The sequence below is a fragment of the Pelodiscus sinensis genome, chromosome 1 (assembly GCF_049634645.1).
Source record: "Pelodiscus sinensis isolate JC-2024 chromosome 1, ASM4963464v1, whole genome shotgun sequence".
Taxonomy (NCBI): domain Eukaryota; kingdom Metazoa; phylum Chordata; order Testudines; family Trionychidae; genus Pelodiscus; species Pelodiscus sinensis.
The window spans coordinates 173,864,651-173,884,989 of NC_134711.1; the positions used below are offsets into that span (position 1 = coordinate 173,864,651).

The following is a 20,339-nucleotide window of genomic DNA, read 5'->3' on the forward strand; positions in this document are numbered from 1 at the left end:
CTTCCATCAAAGTGCATAGTGTAGACGTAGCCTAAGACTCCAATTCAACACGGTAATTAAGCGCATGCCTAACTTTAATCATGGTTTCATTATCAGTAACCTCAATGTAACTACTTCTATACTTAAAATTAGGCATGTGCTTAAATATCTTGTGGAAATAGTGTCTGAAAGTAGGATACTTTGCCCCATTGTGACAAAAACAAAACAAAACAACCCAGGATTTGGTTTCATGTTATTAGCACACCAGAAAATTTATATAGCTCTCTCACAACAACTGAACAAAAACCAATTTAAGTGAATAGCAACATGAGTGCTTTCTTCTTCACTTCAAGCATCATCAGAAAATATTATACATTATCAAAACATTGTGGGCCTGATTTTCCTTTCACTTACATCAGTTTTACCTTGGTATATTCAGTGGACCTAATTTATATCACTGTGAGAGAAGACTCTCCAGTCAAAAACACAAAATACACCTAAATGTTTCTTGTATATAAAATATTTTAAAAGGCTGCCAACAGGCCAGATACATCAAGCTGAGATAGAGTTCTCCAGAGTGGTCTGTTGCTACCTACACTGTTATTAGGCAAAAATACAGCATGTAAAAGCTATGGCTCCCATAGAGCTGTGGTGTCTTCAGCAAAACTGAGAATGGATGAAGTTGTCTTCTCTATCAACTAGCTACCTTAGTCTCTTGGCAAGCTGCCAACATAGCCCTCAATTAAGAATCATCCAATTATACATCAAGGTTTCTTTTCCTTCCTCACAGCACTTAGTTCCTATAATCTATTTCCATTTTAATTGTACTAACACCTGAGGAAAGGGAGACTTACAAGAGGCTTGGTCAGGGTAGTTGTTCGGGTAATTTTTAGAACTGAATGTAGTGTTTGGTTCCCAGAGTTCAAATGGTCCCCCACAGTCAGCTGAAAGAGAAAGCATTTCAGAAATATGTCATCTACTGCTTGTTTGTGCAGCCAATTACCCAGAAAGACCATGTTCCAGTCAATAAAATTACAGGTCATATATTTAATGGTCATTTAATGGCATTTCCTTCTGCTTTATAGACCTGGGAAGAACTGCAAATATTTCGTGCTTTTAAATACACCAGAGGATATTTCCTTTCTTCACCCAGTAAATAAATTATTAATGGAGACCACATGGAACTAAAATGGCAAAGTAGCCCAGAAAACTTGCCATTTAAAAATGTTGTCATGTTAATATATATATTTGGGGAAAATGTCATGTTTTGTCATTCAGCTTTCACCATAATTAAAGTATTAACCTACCACAATATCATGCATGATTCCCTAAGCTTCTATATTGCTCTCTTGTTTCAGTAGTGTAATAAAATTCTAGTGCTGAGATTTGCAAAGTTGCCTAGAAAAAAGGAAAAGTCTGCCCATCTTTACTCAAGGCCATGCAAAGGATAAAAAAAATGGGATTTAGGCTGTCCCAGAGCTCTACTTCCAGCACCGGGAGAGAGAGTTTTACATGATAATGAGAGGGAGAAGAGAAATGTGCTCTGGAACTCACTTTATTGCTCATCTAAAAAGGGCACTGTTATAAACTACTAATTGCAACACTGATCCTCCCCAACATCAGGGACCTGACCATACCTCCAAAGTGGTAGATCTTGCCCTATGAGACCAGTGTGACGGGAGGTACACTGTGAAAAGCTTAGTATTATTTTTTGGAATAGTTATATAGGTATGTTTCATAGAACACTAGGAAGATTAACATCTTACTCCTGGGAGGTGTTAGTGGGTGAAAGGAAGAGCCCAGAACAATTCATATTATAAAAAAACTAATCTAACCCTAGAGAAAAAGCATTAGAAATGCTTTCAATGGACCTTCTGTACCTATTTCTCTGTGTGCATGCCCTTCAGTCATAAGATTTCCTCCTTCTCCACTCCTTCTGTGTTCCATTCAGCTCCTTTCCTCAAATGTTTCTCATTAAATGGAAGAAGAGGGTTCTGATAACAGGGACAGTTATATTCCAGAATATTTTTAAGATGAATAATTTAACAGGCCACAAATGGATTACGCTTTAAAAGACATAGCAGGAAAGACATGCCATTATTATTTCTATAGAGCACAAGTGGATATGCCTCCATGAGCAGTACATAGCAACATTTGCTGATGTGAGCTATTAATTATTTTATGACATGGCACTCTCCCTTCATTCCTGGACACACAGCTCAGGTCATGAGACTCAGGCTGAAGTCCCAGCTCAACTACTGCCTCATGATGTGACTTTGAGCAAATCATGTCACCTCTTTGTGCCTCAGTTTTCCCATATATGAAATAAGATATTTAGTCATCTTTTAAAATGCTTTCAGCTTTTTAGATGAAAAGAGATACACACATGGAGGGTGGTATTATAGTGTGACTATGCTAAACAGATATAAGGGTTTCTTATAAAGGGTTTCATTTAACATAGAGAGAGTTTAGAGAGTTCTGAACATGTATCTTAGCCTTTCATAATATACTGTAATAAAATATGTTAAGGTGACTAGTTAGGACCTTGCAAATACATCCAGACTTCAATGGTGTTAGTGAGCCTGCCAAAATGGATAGCATTCATAGTATTTATACACTAAATGGAAGAGTTTCAAAAGGGTCGTTACTTTTAAGTATTTAAGAGCTAGTATTATAGATGAATTTCAAGTCTAATTTCACATTAAACAGCTGGCTAGGAAGATATCTTTTATACTTGTTCTTACAAGATATATTATGAGCTGTCTAAAGACAAATGATGGCAAGAAACTGGCAGAAGCACTTACAGTATCTACCATTCTAATTATGATGATACCATTTACTCTAATGGTGATCCAGGTATTTAGAAAAGATGGTATATATTCTGTAATAAAGCAACAAAAGACTCATGTTATAATGGATCTTGAGTATCCCTGTTATGAAGTGTTATTATATAAAAGGGCCACAACTATATCAAAAGTGCACAATGGGTAATAGTTGAATTTCTTGAAGACTTGTGTCATTTATTTTCAGTTCACTGGATACCTATTAGCTCATTCATGTCATCTTTCTAAATGCTAAAACTAGCCATTTGTCTTTTCTATGGAACAATTTTTCTCATGAGTTATGCTCTGACAATAAACTTACTCTACATGCAAGACATGCCGATTGTGTGTTCTCATACATGTGTGTAAAGAATTACCATAATTTGAAAAGAAAATTATATATATAATATATTGATTGGAAATTATAGTGCTCTGTTTCTCTAATAATATTTTTTTTTCTGTACAAGATAAAATTCTTAGATTCAGCAGCTTGAACATAATATACCATACTGCTCTCCCAGAAAAGACATCTGATTAAAGATTTTGGCTAAAATACAAAGTTACATTTGTAAATCAGTCACCAAATCTAGTGTTATGATTATTGCCAACTGATTAAGAAATTTTCACATCTAAAGTTCTTACAGAGATGAGGGATTTGAGAAAAATGCATATTGCAGTATTCTATTTGCTTGCAATATCTGATCTTAGTTTTGCAGCATTTTATCTCTGCTTACATTCTTTAGGCCAAACTTTGTCCTTAATCACATCCTATGCAACCCCACTAAAGTCAATCAGGTTTCTTTTAACTATGAGCAGAAATTGCTATTTCTGGGGATGTGAAATGTACATTATCAGAATTATGATGGGCCATCAGAAATACTTGGACCCTCCAAAGAGCATTACGTTCATTTCAGAGAAGCATCCAGACTTTTGGCATCAAAAGCACAATTGGACTGAAAATCTCCAGACAAGAAGCTTTATTAAATAAAGAAGAAAAAACAGAAGAAAATGGCTTTTGGGGGATACTTTATCATTTCCATTTGGTAATCTTCATCTGAATGACTAAACTTGAGTATGATAACAAGGGAGAGATAATAAAACTTTATAGATTTGGGAATGGAGGAGGACAGTTTTACTGGCTTTTCGTTGGTGTTCCCTCTGGCTTATTTATTTATCATGATTATTTTAAATCTGAAACTGTGATTCTCGTGTTTGAATCTGATTAATCATGCGTTGTATGTGAATATGTTTTATGATATTACTTTTGGATTTTTCTCATGAACTTTTGGATATCTCATTCTAGGATTTGATTCTGTAGATTTTTCTTTCTTAGGTATGTCCTTTTCTTTCTATTGTTCAGAAGCAAGAACTGCAGGGTTTAAAAAAAACAGATTTTGTAGATGAATAATGAGACAATCTCAACATATATTAGGATGACTCAATTGACGAAGAGGAGTCACATGAAGTCAAGAGGTGAAATTATATTGATTGAAAAAATCCTTAAGCATCTGATACTCTAATTTTTTTAAACACAGTGATATGTCTGCAATAATATTATAGTTTTTAACTATACCTTATTGTGAGGAATCTTACTTATTTTTGATCCAGAGTTTTCTATGTTAGCACAAATGTGGTATCTCCTCATTTCTATTGTTCACATTTATTTACAACAAAAATAAGGAATATTGAAATTCAGATTTCAAGAAGAGTCATTTACACTAAAAGAAGGACTCCAATTTTCCTGGATGTAGGATTATTTTGTATAGCTATTTTTGGTCTTTGCCGCTCATTGCAGTCTACATTTGTGCCTTAGTGGTTAGAGAAAAATGATCATTTTAGAAGAACAAATGGTAAAAAATTGTGATCTTATTTACCTAATTTACACAGCAATATTTTTTTCATTGTAAGCTTAGCAGAATGAAACAGTGAATTCTTCTATGGCCATTTAGAGACTGCCTGCTTGGTGGGAAAGTTCCTGTTGAGATTGTCCACAAAATTCTCCCAAGAGGAAGCTCTGGGACACAAAGAATGGCTTAATATTTTTAAATGATAGTTGCATTAAATGGTTTCCTATCTGACTATTATTCTTGGCAAGGAATGGAAAGAGCTGTCAGAGAGAAAAAATAGGCCAGGAGTCTGAAGACACGTACATTTTATGTAGAAATTATGTAGAGTTAGAAAATACATCAAGTCAGGGTTATGGCTCAAATGGTTCAAAGGGAAGTCCACTTTCTACAGATGGGATCAACAACAAATGATGACACAGGCATTCTGTTATGAAACACACATAGAGATTTCAATTGCTGATTGGCTTTCTGAATTAATATAATCTGATAGTTTTAGCAGAACTGGCAGCTACCTTAAAGTAGTACCTTGTTGTTGCTCAGGGCAAAATTTGATATTGTGAAGTCTGAGCATAAAATACATTATATTTTTAAAGGTCACTAATGAGTTTTCCAATAATTTTTCCAGACATGAGTAAAATCAATTACTTTTCTACTGTATTTCCTTGCCAGGGCACTGATTAGAGGATTGTGAGTAAAGTATCAGACAGTTACTTCGGGCTTGATGCTAGTTACCAGTAACACAATGCAATCAGCACACATTTTCTTGTTTTTTTTTCTCCCACTGCCAATGACACTACAGGAGAGGGCTTTCTGAACACTATTAATTATTCTATATGGGCCCAGCCCTGAATCACTTACTCACATAAAGCTCCCTTCTGCATTTGCCATAATCCTAATCAAGATGGGTATAACCAACTCAGCTGCAAAAACCACTGATAGTCATTTCCACTACATTTATGTACTATGCTCAGTGTCAAAAAACGATCTGAACATGAGCATTGACAGATTACAGCAATGAATATTGCAAATAAAAATGTACAAATGACCGTCTTAAGCAAAAAAGCTACAGAAATACATGACATTTCAATGGCATTTTGTGATACTGCAGAAGACAATGCCACATTTTCCTGAAGCATAAAGTCTAGCAGGAGAAATTAATTCAACTGAAATTCCTCTCTTCTCTTGCTTTCTGGCATGACATTTATAATGAAATCAGTATCATTAGTAAACTTGCAGGAAGTCTATCTTTGTAGTGCAACTTTGCTTTGTAGCATTCAGGACTTTTGGCAGCTTAGAGAGAAGATAATTTTTAGTATACTATAAATACAGGAATGCTACAAGAAAGCAAACAAGATCTGCTTATAGTTTTCTAACATCTCTTGTCCACAGAAAGTATGTTTTATTTTCACTCTGAAAGACAAGATGATTTGTTCACGGTGATCATCACTAATTCCGTGAGAAATGTATGGATATGATACTTGTTACTCTTGATTCTTTGGATACATGATTTTATATAATATTTCAATGGTGTGGAATTTTTCATTTCCTGTGTGATAACATAAGAAAATGAATAAAACTCAGCTTCAGAAATATTCTATAGTTATTAAACCAGACCAGCACATGGCAGTCACTGGAAAAACAGAAATCTTACACTGATTCCTTCATCACACAGATGGAACTGAGCAGTGCATTGCTTGTGTATTTCCCACTAGAGGATTTATCCAGTGTTGCTCTGGTCCTTAACTCAATTAATTTTTGTTTTTTGGAGAATAAAATGAAAATGTAAATGCTTCATTTAAATAATTGCTCTGGGTTGGGTATGGGGAAGAGGGTTCTGTATGGGAGCTGCCCCAGGAAGAAAGGACTACCCCCGCCCTCTCTCACCACAGCAGCTTGGGGCCAGATAAGAAGCACCTCCATGGCTGCTGCAGCTCTAATAGGCTCTACCAGGGAAGGTGTATGTCTCCTGACTGGAACAGGTCCAGATTCATCTGCTCCTTATGCCCCCCAAGCAGAGTGAGGTATGCAGCAAATTACACTTTTCCCTCACTCACAGATGAAGGGAAACAGCCAACAATTTTCCTATACAAGTCAGGGCGGGGAAGCTTTAGCCCCCTCTGCCCTCCTTACAGGCTGTTTGAGGGGGTGAGGCTCAGGGTTGAGGTAGTCTCAGATGGGGGGACAGCCAGCCCATTTCATTTGTATGGTGATTCTGTCTCTTTTCTGTATGGTTTTCTGAGCTCCATTCTAGGAACATCTCACTTTCCTGGCACAGCCAAACCCTTACCTTACTTTAAGTGATAGTAAGGTGAAGCAGTATACCAAATTTGGTGGTCCTACCTCTAATCGTTTAGGAGGATTTCTTGAACAGACAGACAGACACAAAGATAAACTCTCTCAAATATATAATAGATTAGAATGTCCTTCAACATTCTTTTGCATTATTTAAAAAAAAAAACTGGTGGAAGTTCACTCGTGTGCTTCAATGTCTAAGACTTTCGACTTCTTATGCAGCTCAAATGGAAAAGGGAGATTTCAAGTTGAAATTAGGATAGCTTCACTCTCCTCCAAGAGCCAAGAATGAACCATATTTTCACTCAAATTTCCAGTGAACATAATATTGCAGGTTGAAGACCCAGAAACCCTTGGAAACTGACTGGTCCCAAACAAGGGGGCTGTGTCTACACAGCCCTATTAAAACACAGATGTGCATACATACTCAGATCTCCATGAAATTGTAGTCACATAATCCCTTATGATATCAGTGTGTGGCATGGCAAAACTATCTAGTCACTCTGTATTACTTTCAAATATAAACTGTAATATAAACATTAAAATACATTTTCAGGAAACCTCAATTTCTACATATTGTTGAGACAAGATTTGAGTCCTTAAATCTTAAAATCTTAAGGTGAGGCTTAAAATTTGATACAGGCAGTCCCCGGGTTACGTACAAAATAGGGACTGTAGGTTTGTTCTTAAGTTGAATCTGTATGTAAGTCGGAACTGGCATCAGCCACTGCTGAAACTGATCAGTTTCAACCGCGGCTGAATCTGGATGCCAGTTCTGACTTACATACAGATTCAACTTAAGAAACCCAGGCGTCCCCAAGTCAGCTGCTGCTGAAACTGATCAGCGGCTGATTCCAGGAAGCCTGGGGCAGAGCAACTCTGCCTCGGGCTTCCTGTAGTCAGCCGCTGGTCAGTTTCAGCAGCGGCTGACTTGGGGACGCCTGGGGCAGAGCAACTGGGGTGCTGTTGGGTTGCTCCAGTAGCGCGGCTCCTCGGCGCTACTGGAGCAACCCAGCAGCACCCCAGCTGCTCTGCCCCAGGCGTCCTGATTCAGCCACTGCTGAAACTGACTAGCAGCGGCTGAATCAGGACGCCTGGGGCAGAGCAGCTGGGGTGCTGCTGGGTTGGTCCAGAGCAGCACTGCAGGACCAACCAGGCAGCCCCCAGCTGCTCTACCCCAGGGGTAGGCAAGAAAAGCCTAGTCTGCTGGGGGGGGCACTAGCTGCACCCCCCCCCCCCCCCAGCAGACCAGGGAGACGGGGGTGGCGGGACCGCCCAAGTCCTCCAAGGCTTTGTTTCGTCTCCCTGGTCTGCTGACCTGAGAGACGCGGAGCAAAGCCACAGAGCACGCGGGCAGCGGGACAGTCCAGGCGTGCCGCGGCTGTCCCACTGCTGGCGTACTCTGAGGCTTTGCTCCTGTTCTCCTGGTCTGCTGGGGGGGTCCAGCAAAGCCGCTGGACCCCCCCAGCAGACCAGGGACACCAGAGGAAAGCCGCCGCCTGAGCAGCTTTGCTCGGGTGTCCCTGGTCTGCTGGGGGGGTCCAGCGGCTTTGCTGGACCCCCCCCCCCAGCAGACCAGGGAGACCAGGAGAAGCTTTTCTCACCTCGGAGGACACGGGTGGCGACCCGCCGCCTGTGAGCTCCGGGGCGAGAAAAGCCCCGTTCGTAAGTGCGGATTCGACATAAGTCGGATCCGCGTAAGTCGGAGACTGCCTGTACTTTCAAAATCTAGGTCCTCATCCTCAACTAGTTTAAATTAGTGTATTGCTATGCATGTCCACAGTGCTTTGATACATGCCCGCTTAGATTTTGATCCTTACTTTGTAACTACAGACACACATCTAAGTAATTAAGCAGCTGAAAATGTTTTAAGATAAATATATTCATAGAAAGTAAATATATACTTTACTTTTAAACTGACTTACTGGGAAGTGGAGATGGAGTAGTGGTTGTTGGAACTACAGTTGGCTCTGGATAAATACTTTCCTTACACTTTCCACTTGTCAGGCCAATGTCGTCTAGAGCAATATCACTCAGACCTGGGTTTTTAAATGCATCAAAAATCACCTGAAATTAATGGAAAACACAAATTTAGAATATAATGGTAAATTATCTAACCAAATGTTCTTTCTGAATAAATTTCCCTTTCTTTCATGTGTTTTTTGTTTAAATTTCTACTGTAATTGCTGCTCTGTCTTCCATTCTAAGTGGTTCACTAATGGCAAGAGATAATTCCCTGCTAGAAAACTTTGTGAAACAGTACTACACAAGAGTAAATTGTTGTTCATGCTTAGAAATGGAGAGATCTACTTATTTACCCCTACGTATCAAATGAGTTATGTCACTGAATACACAATACAAGCTTATTATCTATTATTATGAAGTTTCCCCATAGAGAATCTGAAATTACTATGTTCAAAATCTCTGCTGACTTTGATTGACTTAGCTCCCTTGATTGCTAAAGAGCTGCATTAATTTAAACAGAAGAGAATCTATTGTTATTGTACCTCAGACTTACTATTAATGTGCAGCAGACCTATTACCAAACATTAAATGATGGTGATCTAAACAGCCAAATGAGATATTCTTCTTGGTGTTATAAGGAAACCCAGCTTTCCTGAAAACAGACCATACCTATTCTACAGAAGCATATTTTTGCTAAATGGTAATTGCAGTCCTTAGCATTCCTCTCTGGCAGCAGTTTTGTTCGAATGACCGCTCATCTTCACCACCACAACTAGATGGGTCATCCCTAATACTTATGGAATGAATTTGCTGTTCAATCCAGAATAGCTGAAGGAATTGCCAACTGTAGTTCTCAAAGGCCATGTCTACACTGAAGGGAAAAGTCGACTTAAAATATGCAACTCTAGCTGCGTTAACTACACAGCTAGAGTAAGACCTTAAATAGTGTTTTCAAGCTGTCCATACAGCAGAAAATTGATGGGAGCGAACACTCCCATTGGCTTCCCTTAGTCCTCATGAAGAGCAGGACTACTAGCACCAACAGGAGTGCCCTCTCAGTTTGAAGAGCAGGACTACTAGCACCAACAGGAGTGCCCTCTCAGTGCCCTCGCTAATTTGAACCCTGGAAGATCGACTGCAACAGCATCAATGTGCGTAGTGTAGATATAGCTTTATAGAATAATTTTTTGATTTATGATGTAAGTACAGTCATTCTTTTATCCAGCTGGATATAAAAAAATCCTTTTGAAAGTAAATTCCAATTTGTAATTATGTACTTAATTGGATGGTCTATTTGGGAATCTCAAGTTTCTGCTTTGAATCTTATTAGGGACAAATATTTCATATTTTGATCATTTACAAGGTATTTCGATTTATAATCAGATTTAGATACATCCTCAGATTTCTCTTGTTGTGACAAAGAGCTTTCTTTAGAGATAAAGTTGGCTGTCCTTAGTCAGCAGTAAGTCTCGCTGTGCTACTATATCAATAAGAACAATTTAAACTCTAGAAAATGCACAGACTAGTTCTGAAGATCCAGTCTTCTGCATAGTAATAAGTATTTGACAATAAGTATTAGTGGAAAAACAGAGGATATTACTTCTGCAGATGCAGAATATTGCAAACATGTTCCAAAAGTTGTTGGAAAATAAAGTGAGAGTTAGCTAAAAGTAATAACATTAATATCTAAACAAACCTTAAAATTAGATGTTTCATTTAAGGTTACTTGTCCATAATTCCAGTTGTTTCCATAGTTTCCTTCTCTCTGGAAAACAGTCTTTTCCATGTTATTGCTATTCGTGATTTTAATACTGAAGCGATAAACGTTAGTACCATACATATGATACCTGGAGGGGAAACAGCAAAAAATATTAGACTGGAATTCATCCAGATGAGTGAATAAAAAGAAATATACTGAAAATACTCCTTCAAGCCTTTCATTGCATAAATAGCTTTATGAAGTCAAGATAGGTCAAAAATTAAAATGTTCGAAGCATTTTCACCCAATATAGTTTGGAAATTTGTTTCTAATATCCCATAGCTGTTTGAAAATTCCCACAACACAGGGTATCGAAGTAATATCTCATTCAGGCTCTAATAAATGTAATTCTAAACACAGTTTGATTGTGACGGTATCCTTCCTGTGTCACCAGACTTCTAGTCAAGGCCCCATTTCGGAAGAGCGGGGCGGGGGTAGAGGGGACAGCACCCACGTGTGCCTCTCACTTCTAGCTGGTGAAGGGAGGGGGCAGAGGAGTAATTCACGGAATCCAAGGACTTTCCCCTCGACCCTTGAGGCTATGTCGAGACTACGCTGAAGCTTCGAAAAAGGATATGCAAATTCCACATGAACTGAATTTGCATATCTTCTTCTGATGTCTCTTTTGAAAGTGAAAGTAGTTGGGACGCATTTTTTCAGCAACCCCACCCTTTTGAAAAACCACGTAAACCTCATTTTTTGAGGAAGATCAGCTTTTCAAAAAAAGTGGGATTGCTGAAAAAACCACGTCCCATCTACTTTCACTTTTGAAAGTGGATCTTTCCAAAGTGAGATCAGAAGAAGATATGCAAATTCCATCCTCTTTCGAAACTTCAGCGTTGTCTAGATGAGCCCTGATAGTCAGGGGAACAGGAAGAAAAGCATGCCACATCCTGGTATGCCCAGCTGCTGCCCCCACCCCACTCTCCCGAAATGGCATGTGAAAGCTCAACAACCAAAAATGGGATTATAAAATGAGGTTTTAAGTTTCATGGCTTCATAATGGGTTTTCCCCCCTTTCAACTTAAAACATTCAAGCTAGAGTTATAGATTAGAGACTTTTTTATGTGTGTACTTCTTCCAGAAAAATAGACATTATAGACTAGAAATTTAGTTGTAATGTACTGTGAATTAGCGAATATAACCTGCGGATTGTCCATGTTTTTACCAACCACAGTCTCCCTCCCCCCTCGAGGTATACATGTCTGCGTCTTTTGCAAGTTGATTTTTCCTCATAGTAAAAGAAGACAAGACCAACATAATAAAATCAGCATCTTCGATTTAATAATAATTAAATTTAATAAGAGCGGTAGTGTTGTTGTATTTACTAAAATACAATAAAAGTTAAAACATTATTTACTGTAAAGCTACTAAAAAAATATTAATACATACGATATTGCAGTTTAAAAAAAATCCATTCTACGTATTGTTATAAAATAAATAGTATATGCTGCATGCTGAATAAGTTTATTCTGCATCACTTGAGTCATAACTAACAGCATCCTCCTCAGCGTCTGAGTTTTCAAACTTTCATCATACTTGCTGTCTTGAAAAAATCCATAACTTCAGCTAGGCGTGCCTCGGTGACGGTTGAGGTCTGTGATGCTGTGTCAGATTCACTCTTGTAGTCAGATTCAGAGCTAGACAAATTGACTTCCAGAAGAATTTCACATTTACAGAATCCATTGCGAATAGTACTGTAGTCAGTGTTATTCTTTCCCAAGCTGCCAATACCCATTTGCAAACTTCCATGTAAGTTGCACGGTGTTGTTGACATGCCGGAGTGAAGATGTTCTCCCTGTTTGTCATCCAATTGTCCCATTCCTCACAAATGAAGCAATTGAATGTGTGGTTGACAGCTACATCAAGCAGTTACAACTTGCAGGTCAGTCCACCTGGAATTATGGTGATATGTGCTCCCACGGCGATGATACGTTTTTGAACCGAAGTTTTACGGGTGGCCAAAGCGTCTAAAAGTAGCAGAGATTTGGGATTAAAAAAATCCGCCTTTTCATGCACGAAAGCAGCTGTCTGTCCACGTCTTCATCACCTCAGTGTTCATCCAGCCCTTTTCGTTACAGACCACAGAAACACTGGCTGGTAGTTTTTCGAGGCATCATCACCCTCTTAAAAATTACCATCGGTTTTAATTTCTCACCATCTGCTGTGCATGCCAATATGACCGTAAACAAGTGTGTTCATGGCCAGTGGTTGCTACACCGACTGTCTTCATTCCAGTTGCTGCAACAGACTGAGTTGTAAGTCTATCAAAAGACATGGGCACCTAGTCCATGTTAATGACGTTATTTGGTTTCAGGCCCAGCTGAAAATCTTTGAAATCATCTATCTTCTTCTCCCATTCGTCAGGAAGCCGTTGCCCAACACTTGTCCGTGCTTGAACTGAAAGGTTGTTTCATCTCATAAATTTGTAAACTGAGTTACTTGAGCCTCCATGAAAATCATCGATTTTCATCTCCATAGCCATAAGTCGAGCCTTGAGCTTTATGGCTACTGTTAACACCACATGTTGGCTATCTGTGCAAGAACCCACTTCACCAGGTTTTCTTCTAGATTTGGCCACTTGGCTTTCTTTCCTCGGTGCACTATTTTGCAAGGATTTAATTTCTCAATCTCCGCTTCTTCTTTACTCCACTCATGAACAGACTTTTCATTAACAGAAAATTTTCTGTTTGCTACTCTATTGCCATTTTCTTTTGCATATGTAACAATAGATCATTTAAAATTGGCTGTATATGCTTAGGCATCTTTACAAATATTTTGTTGGACTATATTTGTTATAAACTGAAGAAGTTTTAAAACGTTGTGGTTGGTATGTCTTATATATCGGTAATAGGGTAGTGCTTATTGCTCAGTGACCTCAGCTGTGGTTCATTACCAGTATAAAAAAAATCCAGTATTATCGAGTGATGTCATAATCTTCGATCTTTATAGCTAGCAAATGGCAACCATACCAAAGACCACCTTTTATGAAGGCAGCAGAAGTCTCTGAGGGTTAAGTGCATCCGCGGGTAATCTAATATTTTTTTAAACATGATAGAAAAACTGTGGGTAATACATGAGTGCGTGTTATATATGGATGCGTGTTATATTTGCTAATTTATGGAAAATATCTTGATATTTTAACCAAGAGAAACTCTGCTGCAAAAATCCAAACAAATGAGTGTAAAAGTTTCGGAAGTTTGATTTTCTAAGTGGAAAAATTTCGGTCAATATTATTATTACTACTTTTTCTATAAGTCAGAAATTTCAAAGCTAGAAAGGATCTTCAAAAGTTAAAGAGGACAATTTTTCTTTCTCCTTCTTATAATAACCTGTTATGTACATGCAAACTGTTACCATGCCTCCTCTCAGCCTCCTCCTCTCCAGACTAAACAAACTGAATTGTTTCAATCTTCCCTCATAGGCCCTTAGACCTTGTTTTCTAGACCTTAAATCATTTTGGACTTTCTCCACATCTTTCCTGAAATGAGGTGCCTAGAACGTGACACAATATTTCAGTTGAGTTTTAAGCAACACACAGTGGAGTGGAATTACTTTTTATGTGTTGCTTAAGACACCCATGCTAATACATCCCAAGGTGGATGTGTCCTTTAACAAAACAATTTTATCACCCTATTACAGAGGGAGACAGATGAACTGGAGTTCATTTACAAGTTCAATGCCATCAATTTAGGCTTCGATAAATGTCTTAACTGGTTAATGTGCTACAAAGGCAATTTCTCCAACTTTGATATTTGCATCTCCACATCAAATACTGTGAATGAGACACATCCATCCAGACTTAACTAGCTTCATTAACACTGGTCCTAGAACTGACCAGTAACTTCTTTTTGCTGTTATATATGCCCCAAATTCTGTAATTTCCACTTCAACTCATCTGATGACGTGGGTTTTACTCATGGAAGTTCATGACCCAATACATTTGTTAATCCTTGAGGGTATGTCTACACTGTGGCACTATTTCAGGATACTTCCAATATCGCAAAATAGCATTTTCTGCATCTTGACAGCACACTTGTTATTTTGAAATGTAATCGAAATAATGGGCATGATATTCCGATGTCCTGGTAAACCTTGTTCCATGAGGATTAAGGGAATTGTCAGAATAGCGGTCTATTTCATAATTTGGTGCTGTGTAAATATCACCAAATTTCGAAATAGACTATCTTGAAATAAACTTGAAATAAGGAACACAATTTATGTCGATCAAATTGCGTAGCTTATTTTGAGCTAACGCTGCAGTGTAGACACACCTAAGGTGCCACAGGACTGCTTGCTGTTTGGTCAATGAGAGACCACCTATAACTTCTGTGTGCTTTGGATCAACGTCTATATTGTAATTTCTTATGGCACCAGAGTCAGAAACTTGCAATAAAATTTCCATTGACTATACTGTAATAGGACCAGGATTCCACCACAGGAATCTCTAGTTTGTTATGGAAACCCAAATTCTTTGCAAAACTGTACTGTACTGCTGCTGCATGGTTGGGCTAGGTTGTAGACCCAATTAATTAAGTACATTAATTACATTAATTATTCAAACCAATCAATTCAAGCCAGATTGCTGACTCAATTAATCAAATGATTTATGACAAAATACATTTTCATATGATTTCATTCTTATGTAACTTGCAGATACTTTATAACATACCAAAAACTTAGACAGAATGGATCTGATGCCGGAACTAAAGGCAAGCTAAAAAGTCGAACTCTCTGCTGTCTTGTTGTAAATCCTATGGGTGTTGAAATATAAAATCCTATAAAACAATAAAAACCTTTCATTTGGTATCAAGTTAATGAAGGTTGAGGATGACATTAAATAATTTTGGTCAATAAAAATCTGGTTAGCAAAAAATATCATAAGCAACAGTGCTAACTGCACATAGAGCTAAATATGTGGGAAGGCTGGGGAATGTCATAATAGCAGGTGAAAATGTGAAGTTATGCTCATTGGCAAACAGTAGTTTTAAAACATTTATTTTAATGGATCCTTAATCTGCACAATGACTGACAAAGGGTGAAAACCTGGCCCATTGAAGTCAGTGGGAGTTTCACCAGGCAGAGAAGGATTTCACTTATTGGATTTATAGTGAATGAATTAAAGTCTACCCTTATGACAGATATCCGTAACAGTTACCCATATGACCTTAAGTAGGTCATCTAGTCCAATCCTTTGCTCAAAGCAGGATCAACCCCAACTAAATCTTCCCAGCCAGGACTTTAAAAAACTTGATGATTACCTGCTCTGTTCATTCCCTCTGGGATACCTGGCAGGGCCACAGTCAAAAGACATTGGGCTAGATGAACCTTTGGTCTGACCCAATATAGCTATTCTTATGTTCATATAGCTTGAGTCCAGCTTATTAAGCATATCAAATTGCTCTGCATCAATAACCTGTCCTCTTCATTATTTAACACTCCCTTATTTTTTGTCATCATATGTTTACATCAAACAGAAGTAGTAGAAATATGTTGAAATAATGGCACTACTGCACATAAGAACTGTCCACTCATATTTAGTGAGGTGCAACAGGAAAAATCTACAATAAATGAAAAATTCAGAGTTGAAAATCAGATCCAAATGTACTAAATGACTGTCATGTTCTTGCAGCTGCTTTGCTTTGCAAGATTTGAGAGTGAAAATAATATACTGGTCTTAAGATGGCTTAGGGAGTGAACATGTATGTACTACAGCCAGATGAATACTTTATACTAAATAATGTATTAGGCAAATTTGTTTCTTCTTCTGTAAGTAACCAGTATTTCAACAGATTGCAATTTTCTGTATTTAATTCATCATAGCTGGATAAATTTTGAATAATTCTCAGTCTGACAAACAGTTTGTTTTGACCATTTAAAGTGAAATTCAAACTACATTGACTAGCATTGATTGGGCTGACAGGTTATATGTTCTCCCTTTGACTAAGCATAAACTTCAGAATCAATTTTCAGGGATGAGTTTTAATAATGATGATTTCAAAATTTCCAGACCATGAATATTCTCTCTCTGCTTAAAATTCACTTTTTTCATTTGGATGTTCCTTCTATTAAACTCTTTGTCATAACAGTCACAAAGGGTGATTTGTATTTGTTCTTACCTGACAAGTTGCCATACGTATGGTCATAATCAGGGCCAGACATAAAAGGAAAAGTAGGGCCACTAATTCTCTCCCATTCACCATCATCTTCTAAATCTTGACTCCAATAACAAAAACTATCCTCAAAATTGCAGTTAATTTTCTCATTATCTGTGAATATCAAATAAGAACGTAAGACTAATGATTTAATCAACATATAAAACTGTGAATTGCTATGAAAAAATAAGAGTTAGAATGTATGAGTATCCAGGAGGACTGCAACATATGACCATTTTTGATTCACTTCCCTCAGAAGAAACATTATAAAGTTGAAACCGTGTACAGTTTGAAATTCCCTAAACTGTGTCTTGCTGGCCTGGCAACATCTGTGGTTCCACAGAATCACCGATGTTCCTGAGCCAGAGAGCCCAATGGCTGGGAGTTGGGCAGCTGGGAGCTTTGGGAGCACAGTGGGGCTGGCAGGAGCTTGGCAAGGGAGTGGGGGGCTGTGGCAGCCCAACAGCCTGGCAGATGAGTCAATGCCTAGACAGTGGCAGCCCAGCTGGGGAGCCGGGGCAAGGCAGCATGGCAGCCCGGCAACCCAGCAAGGATTTTGGGCCACGGCATCACTGCAGTGCAGCAGAGGGGCTGTGGCCCCTACAGTCAGGCAGCTTGGCAAGGGCGCTAGATCTGGGGCAGCAGGATCCAAGCTGGGGTGCTGGGGGCATGTCAGCCCAGCAGCCAGCTAAGCCTGGGTCAGCAGCAAGGAGCCTGGCTGTGGCCAGCCATAGGGTGACCTTTTGGGGCCAGAAACTGAGCTGGAGGTGGACTGGGGGCCAGCAGCAGAGGACCTCCATGGACTAGCAAATTCCCTCATGTGGTATCAGTCAGGTTGCCAGGGTGCCAGACCAGGGAGGTCCAACCTGTATATGTTTGCCTCACAATCCTAAACTCTTCAGTGGATGTCAGTATATCCATGAAGTTGATCCCTAAATGTCCTAGGATTCTTTGTTAAGAATTCCTTTGATGCTCCATAGGTCAACAATGATCCATTCCTTGTGTCCACTCCGGCATCGTTCCTTTTGCAGGCTGCTTTCCACTCACTCCTTCTGGCTTCCAAATTCTTTTTCTTTCCCAAAATATCTTGCTCAGTAGGAAGGGAATCTTGTCTTCTAGCCACCATGCTTTCTACTGCAACTCACAACTTTTGCAAGGTTTCTAGAGCACAAGAATGTTGGCCAGCCAGTTGCCTTGTGTTACCATAATCTCCCCCAGGGTCACTCCCATTACTCAAAATATGCTATCATAGACAACAACCACCTGTTCAGCCTATGCCTAAATTTTCTCCTGACTATCTGGAAACACTTAAACTTAACTCATGTTGTCCTTCATTTGTCACAAACAGATTGGCTACATTCAGATTTTCTTCCAATATATATCTATTGACTGAAGCTGATATATTCCTCTATTGACTTTAACAGTTCTAGGACCATAATTCATTGTAATGAGTTAAAACATCAGTAACTCCACCATTTAATTCACCCCAAATGTGAGCAGATACTGAAGAGGAAATGGGAATTAATGTCAATGATTTTGTATTGCCAGTTCTTATATATATTTTATGACATATTTTCTAAAAATGTAAACCAGGCTTTAATTTTTATTAAACTTATAATATACAGAATACTACAACCAGTTCCTCATAGGCTACATAGATACTGGTCAATGGAGCTTTGAAGAAGCACAAAGGTCCACAAATATGGATCCAGTTGCAGGACTGAGCCATAAAATGTATCCATTCATTGCTCTCACCATCTCCACTTTTTATTTTTTTGTTGAGAAATAACAAAAGGACAAGACACTTACTGCTTAGTTCACTGGTATGAAATGTGGTATATGTTGCATTGAATCCATTATAATTTTCAGAATAATCTGTAATAAACTCTGCTGTAGCCTCATCAGAAAAAATGTAAACTGTTCCAGGATTTGTCCCCCAGAGCGAAGCTAAGAATGAATACATACATACATAAATAACTGTCAGCTACCTGAGGCAATTCAATTTCACCTAAAGTGAGTGGTGCTATTATAAAAAGAGAGTGGCTATTTTTTTCAATTATAAATAAATCTCTCTTTACAGAAGTGCTGACTGTCTAAAAAGCAAAAATAAGCATTTTTGTAATTAGCTAAAATATAATTATTTTATGAGGTAAAGCTTTGTCCTCAAATCTGCACATCCTTCCAACTTTAACTTTAGCACAGATGCCAGCTTGTGAACAAAATACATTTTCTTATATAATGACTACAATTAAACTATGGTTATACTTTAATTATATTTTGTAATATCTAACTATTTGCATATTAGCTCTTCAGCTCCATACTTATTCCCTGTAAATTTTCTGGAGTTCGCGCATACTCAAAAGCCATAACACCAGAAGTTTGAATACTTGATTTCATTATTTGAATTTACCTACATGGTTTGGTAATTAATACTTATATTTTTAGAATCAAAGAACTTTAAATACATTGTGATTACTTTGTAATTTTATTTCCCTGCAAAATTCATAAAAGTACGAAATATAACATAAAAGCAAATAAGATTCTAATGAAAAGGAAACCTCCCAACATTTCCCCTAAAGATGTATCAAACTTCTCATAAAAAATAGAAGTTACTTAAATAGGTTTATTTAGGAAAAATAATGGTGGAATCCCACTTCTTTAAAATGGGACACAATGGTAAATAGTATGCATGGTGATATTCTGATTTATTTAGCCCATAAGCCCAATAAAATGTACTCTCTTCTTAGAGCAACATTTAGCAAGTTACTTTAAATGAGTAAGAAAATATATTTAGATTAGAAATCTTCAGAGAAAAAACTTAATCTGGACAACTATTTGAATATATTTGATCAGGGAGCCAATAGCCACTCTGGGACCATGGGAAAGTGGGGGGTGGTCCCATGCTTCTTGTAGAAAGAGGTGAGTCCAGGGACAGCCAGCCTTCATCACTGCCTGGAGTGCACCATGGTAGCTCTTCCAGACCTTAGAACCGTCAGAGAGAACCATGTGACACTCTGGTAGTGACTCAAAGGGCCTGGGGCTCTGGGTCCTTTAGATTACCGGGCACAAGGGCATTTGCTCCCTTTGCCCTTCCCGTTGGCAGTCTCAAATAATAATGTCTGCCTTACCTCTTAAAATCTTGCTTGGTCCTGTACCTTCATAAATGTTTAAAATGTCTGTGTATTGTTGGGTATCAAAGGAAGTGAAGTTTAGTTTAATTGATAATCCATGATTCGTGCTAATATAACCAAATAAAAAAAAAAGAAAAGAAAAAAAGGGAAGATTATATGATTATTATATTCTCTTGGACTTTTCCTTGTCTGTAGTAAATAAACGAGGTGTATAAAGGCTGCTTAATGGATAATTCAGAACGGTTATGGGAACTGCATTATCAGCTTTTCTAATCTGTGATAATCTTGGTGAAATTTTAGATGAAGCATTACTCTTTGTATGTTAACACAAGAGAAAAGACGGGAAGCCTCTGCAACAATGGAAACTTTAAGAAGGATAGGATATAAAA

The 20,339-nt window shown here is 38.2% G+C and overlaps 1 protein-coding gene across 1 annotated transcript in view; it reads right to left on the reverse strand.

Moving 5' to 3' along the window:
- TMPRSS15 (transmembrane serine protease 15) overlaps positions 1-20,339 on the reverse strand; it is an 89,664-nt gene that overhangs the window by 36,010 nt on the left and 33,315 nt on the right. The window contains exons 8-14 of the mRNA XM_006128840.3: positions 19,948-20,057; positions 18,629-18,766; positions 16,784-16,933; positions 15,337-15,442; positions 10,602-10,752; positions 8,866-9,007; positions 834-923 (exon numbers count right to left, since the gene is read on the reverse strand). Coding sequence (XP_006128902.2) covers positions 834-923; positions 8,866-9,007; positions 10,602-10,752; positions 15,337-15,442; positions 16,784-16,933; positions 18,629-18,766; positions 19,948-20,057 — 887 coding nt within the window. The remainder of the gene's footprint in view (positions 1-833; positions 924-8,865; positions 9,008-10,601; positions 10,753-15,336; positions 15,443-16,783; positions 16,934-18,628; positions 18,767-19,947; positions 20,058-20,339) is intronic.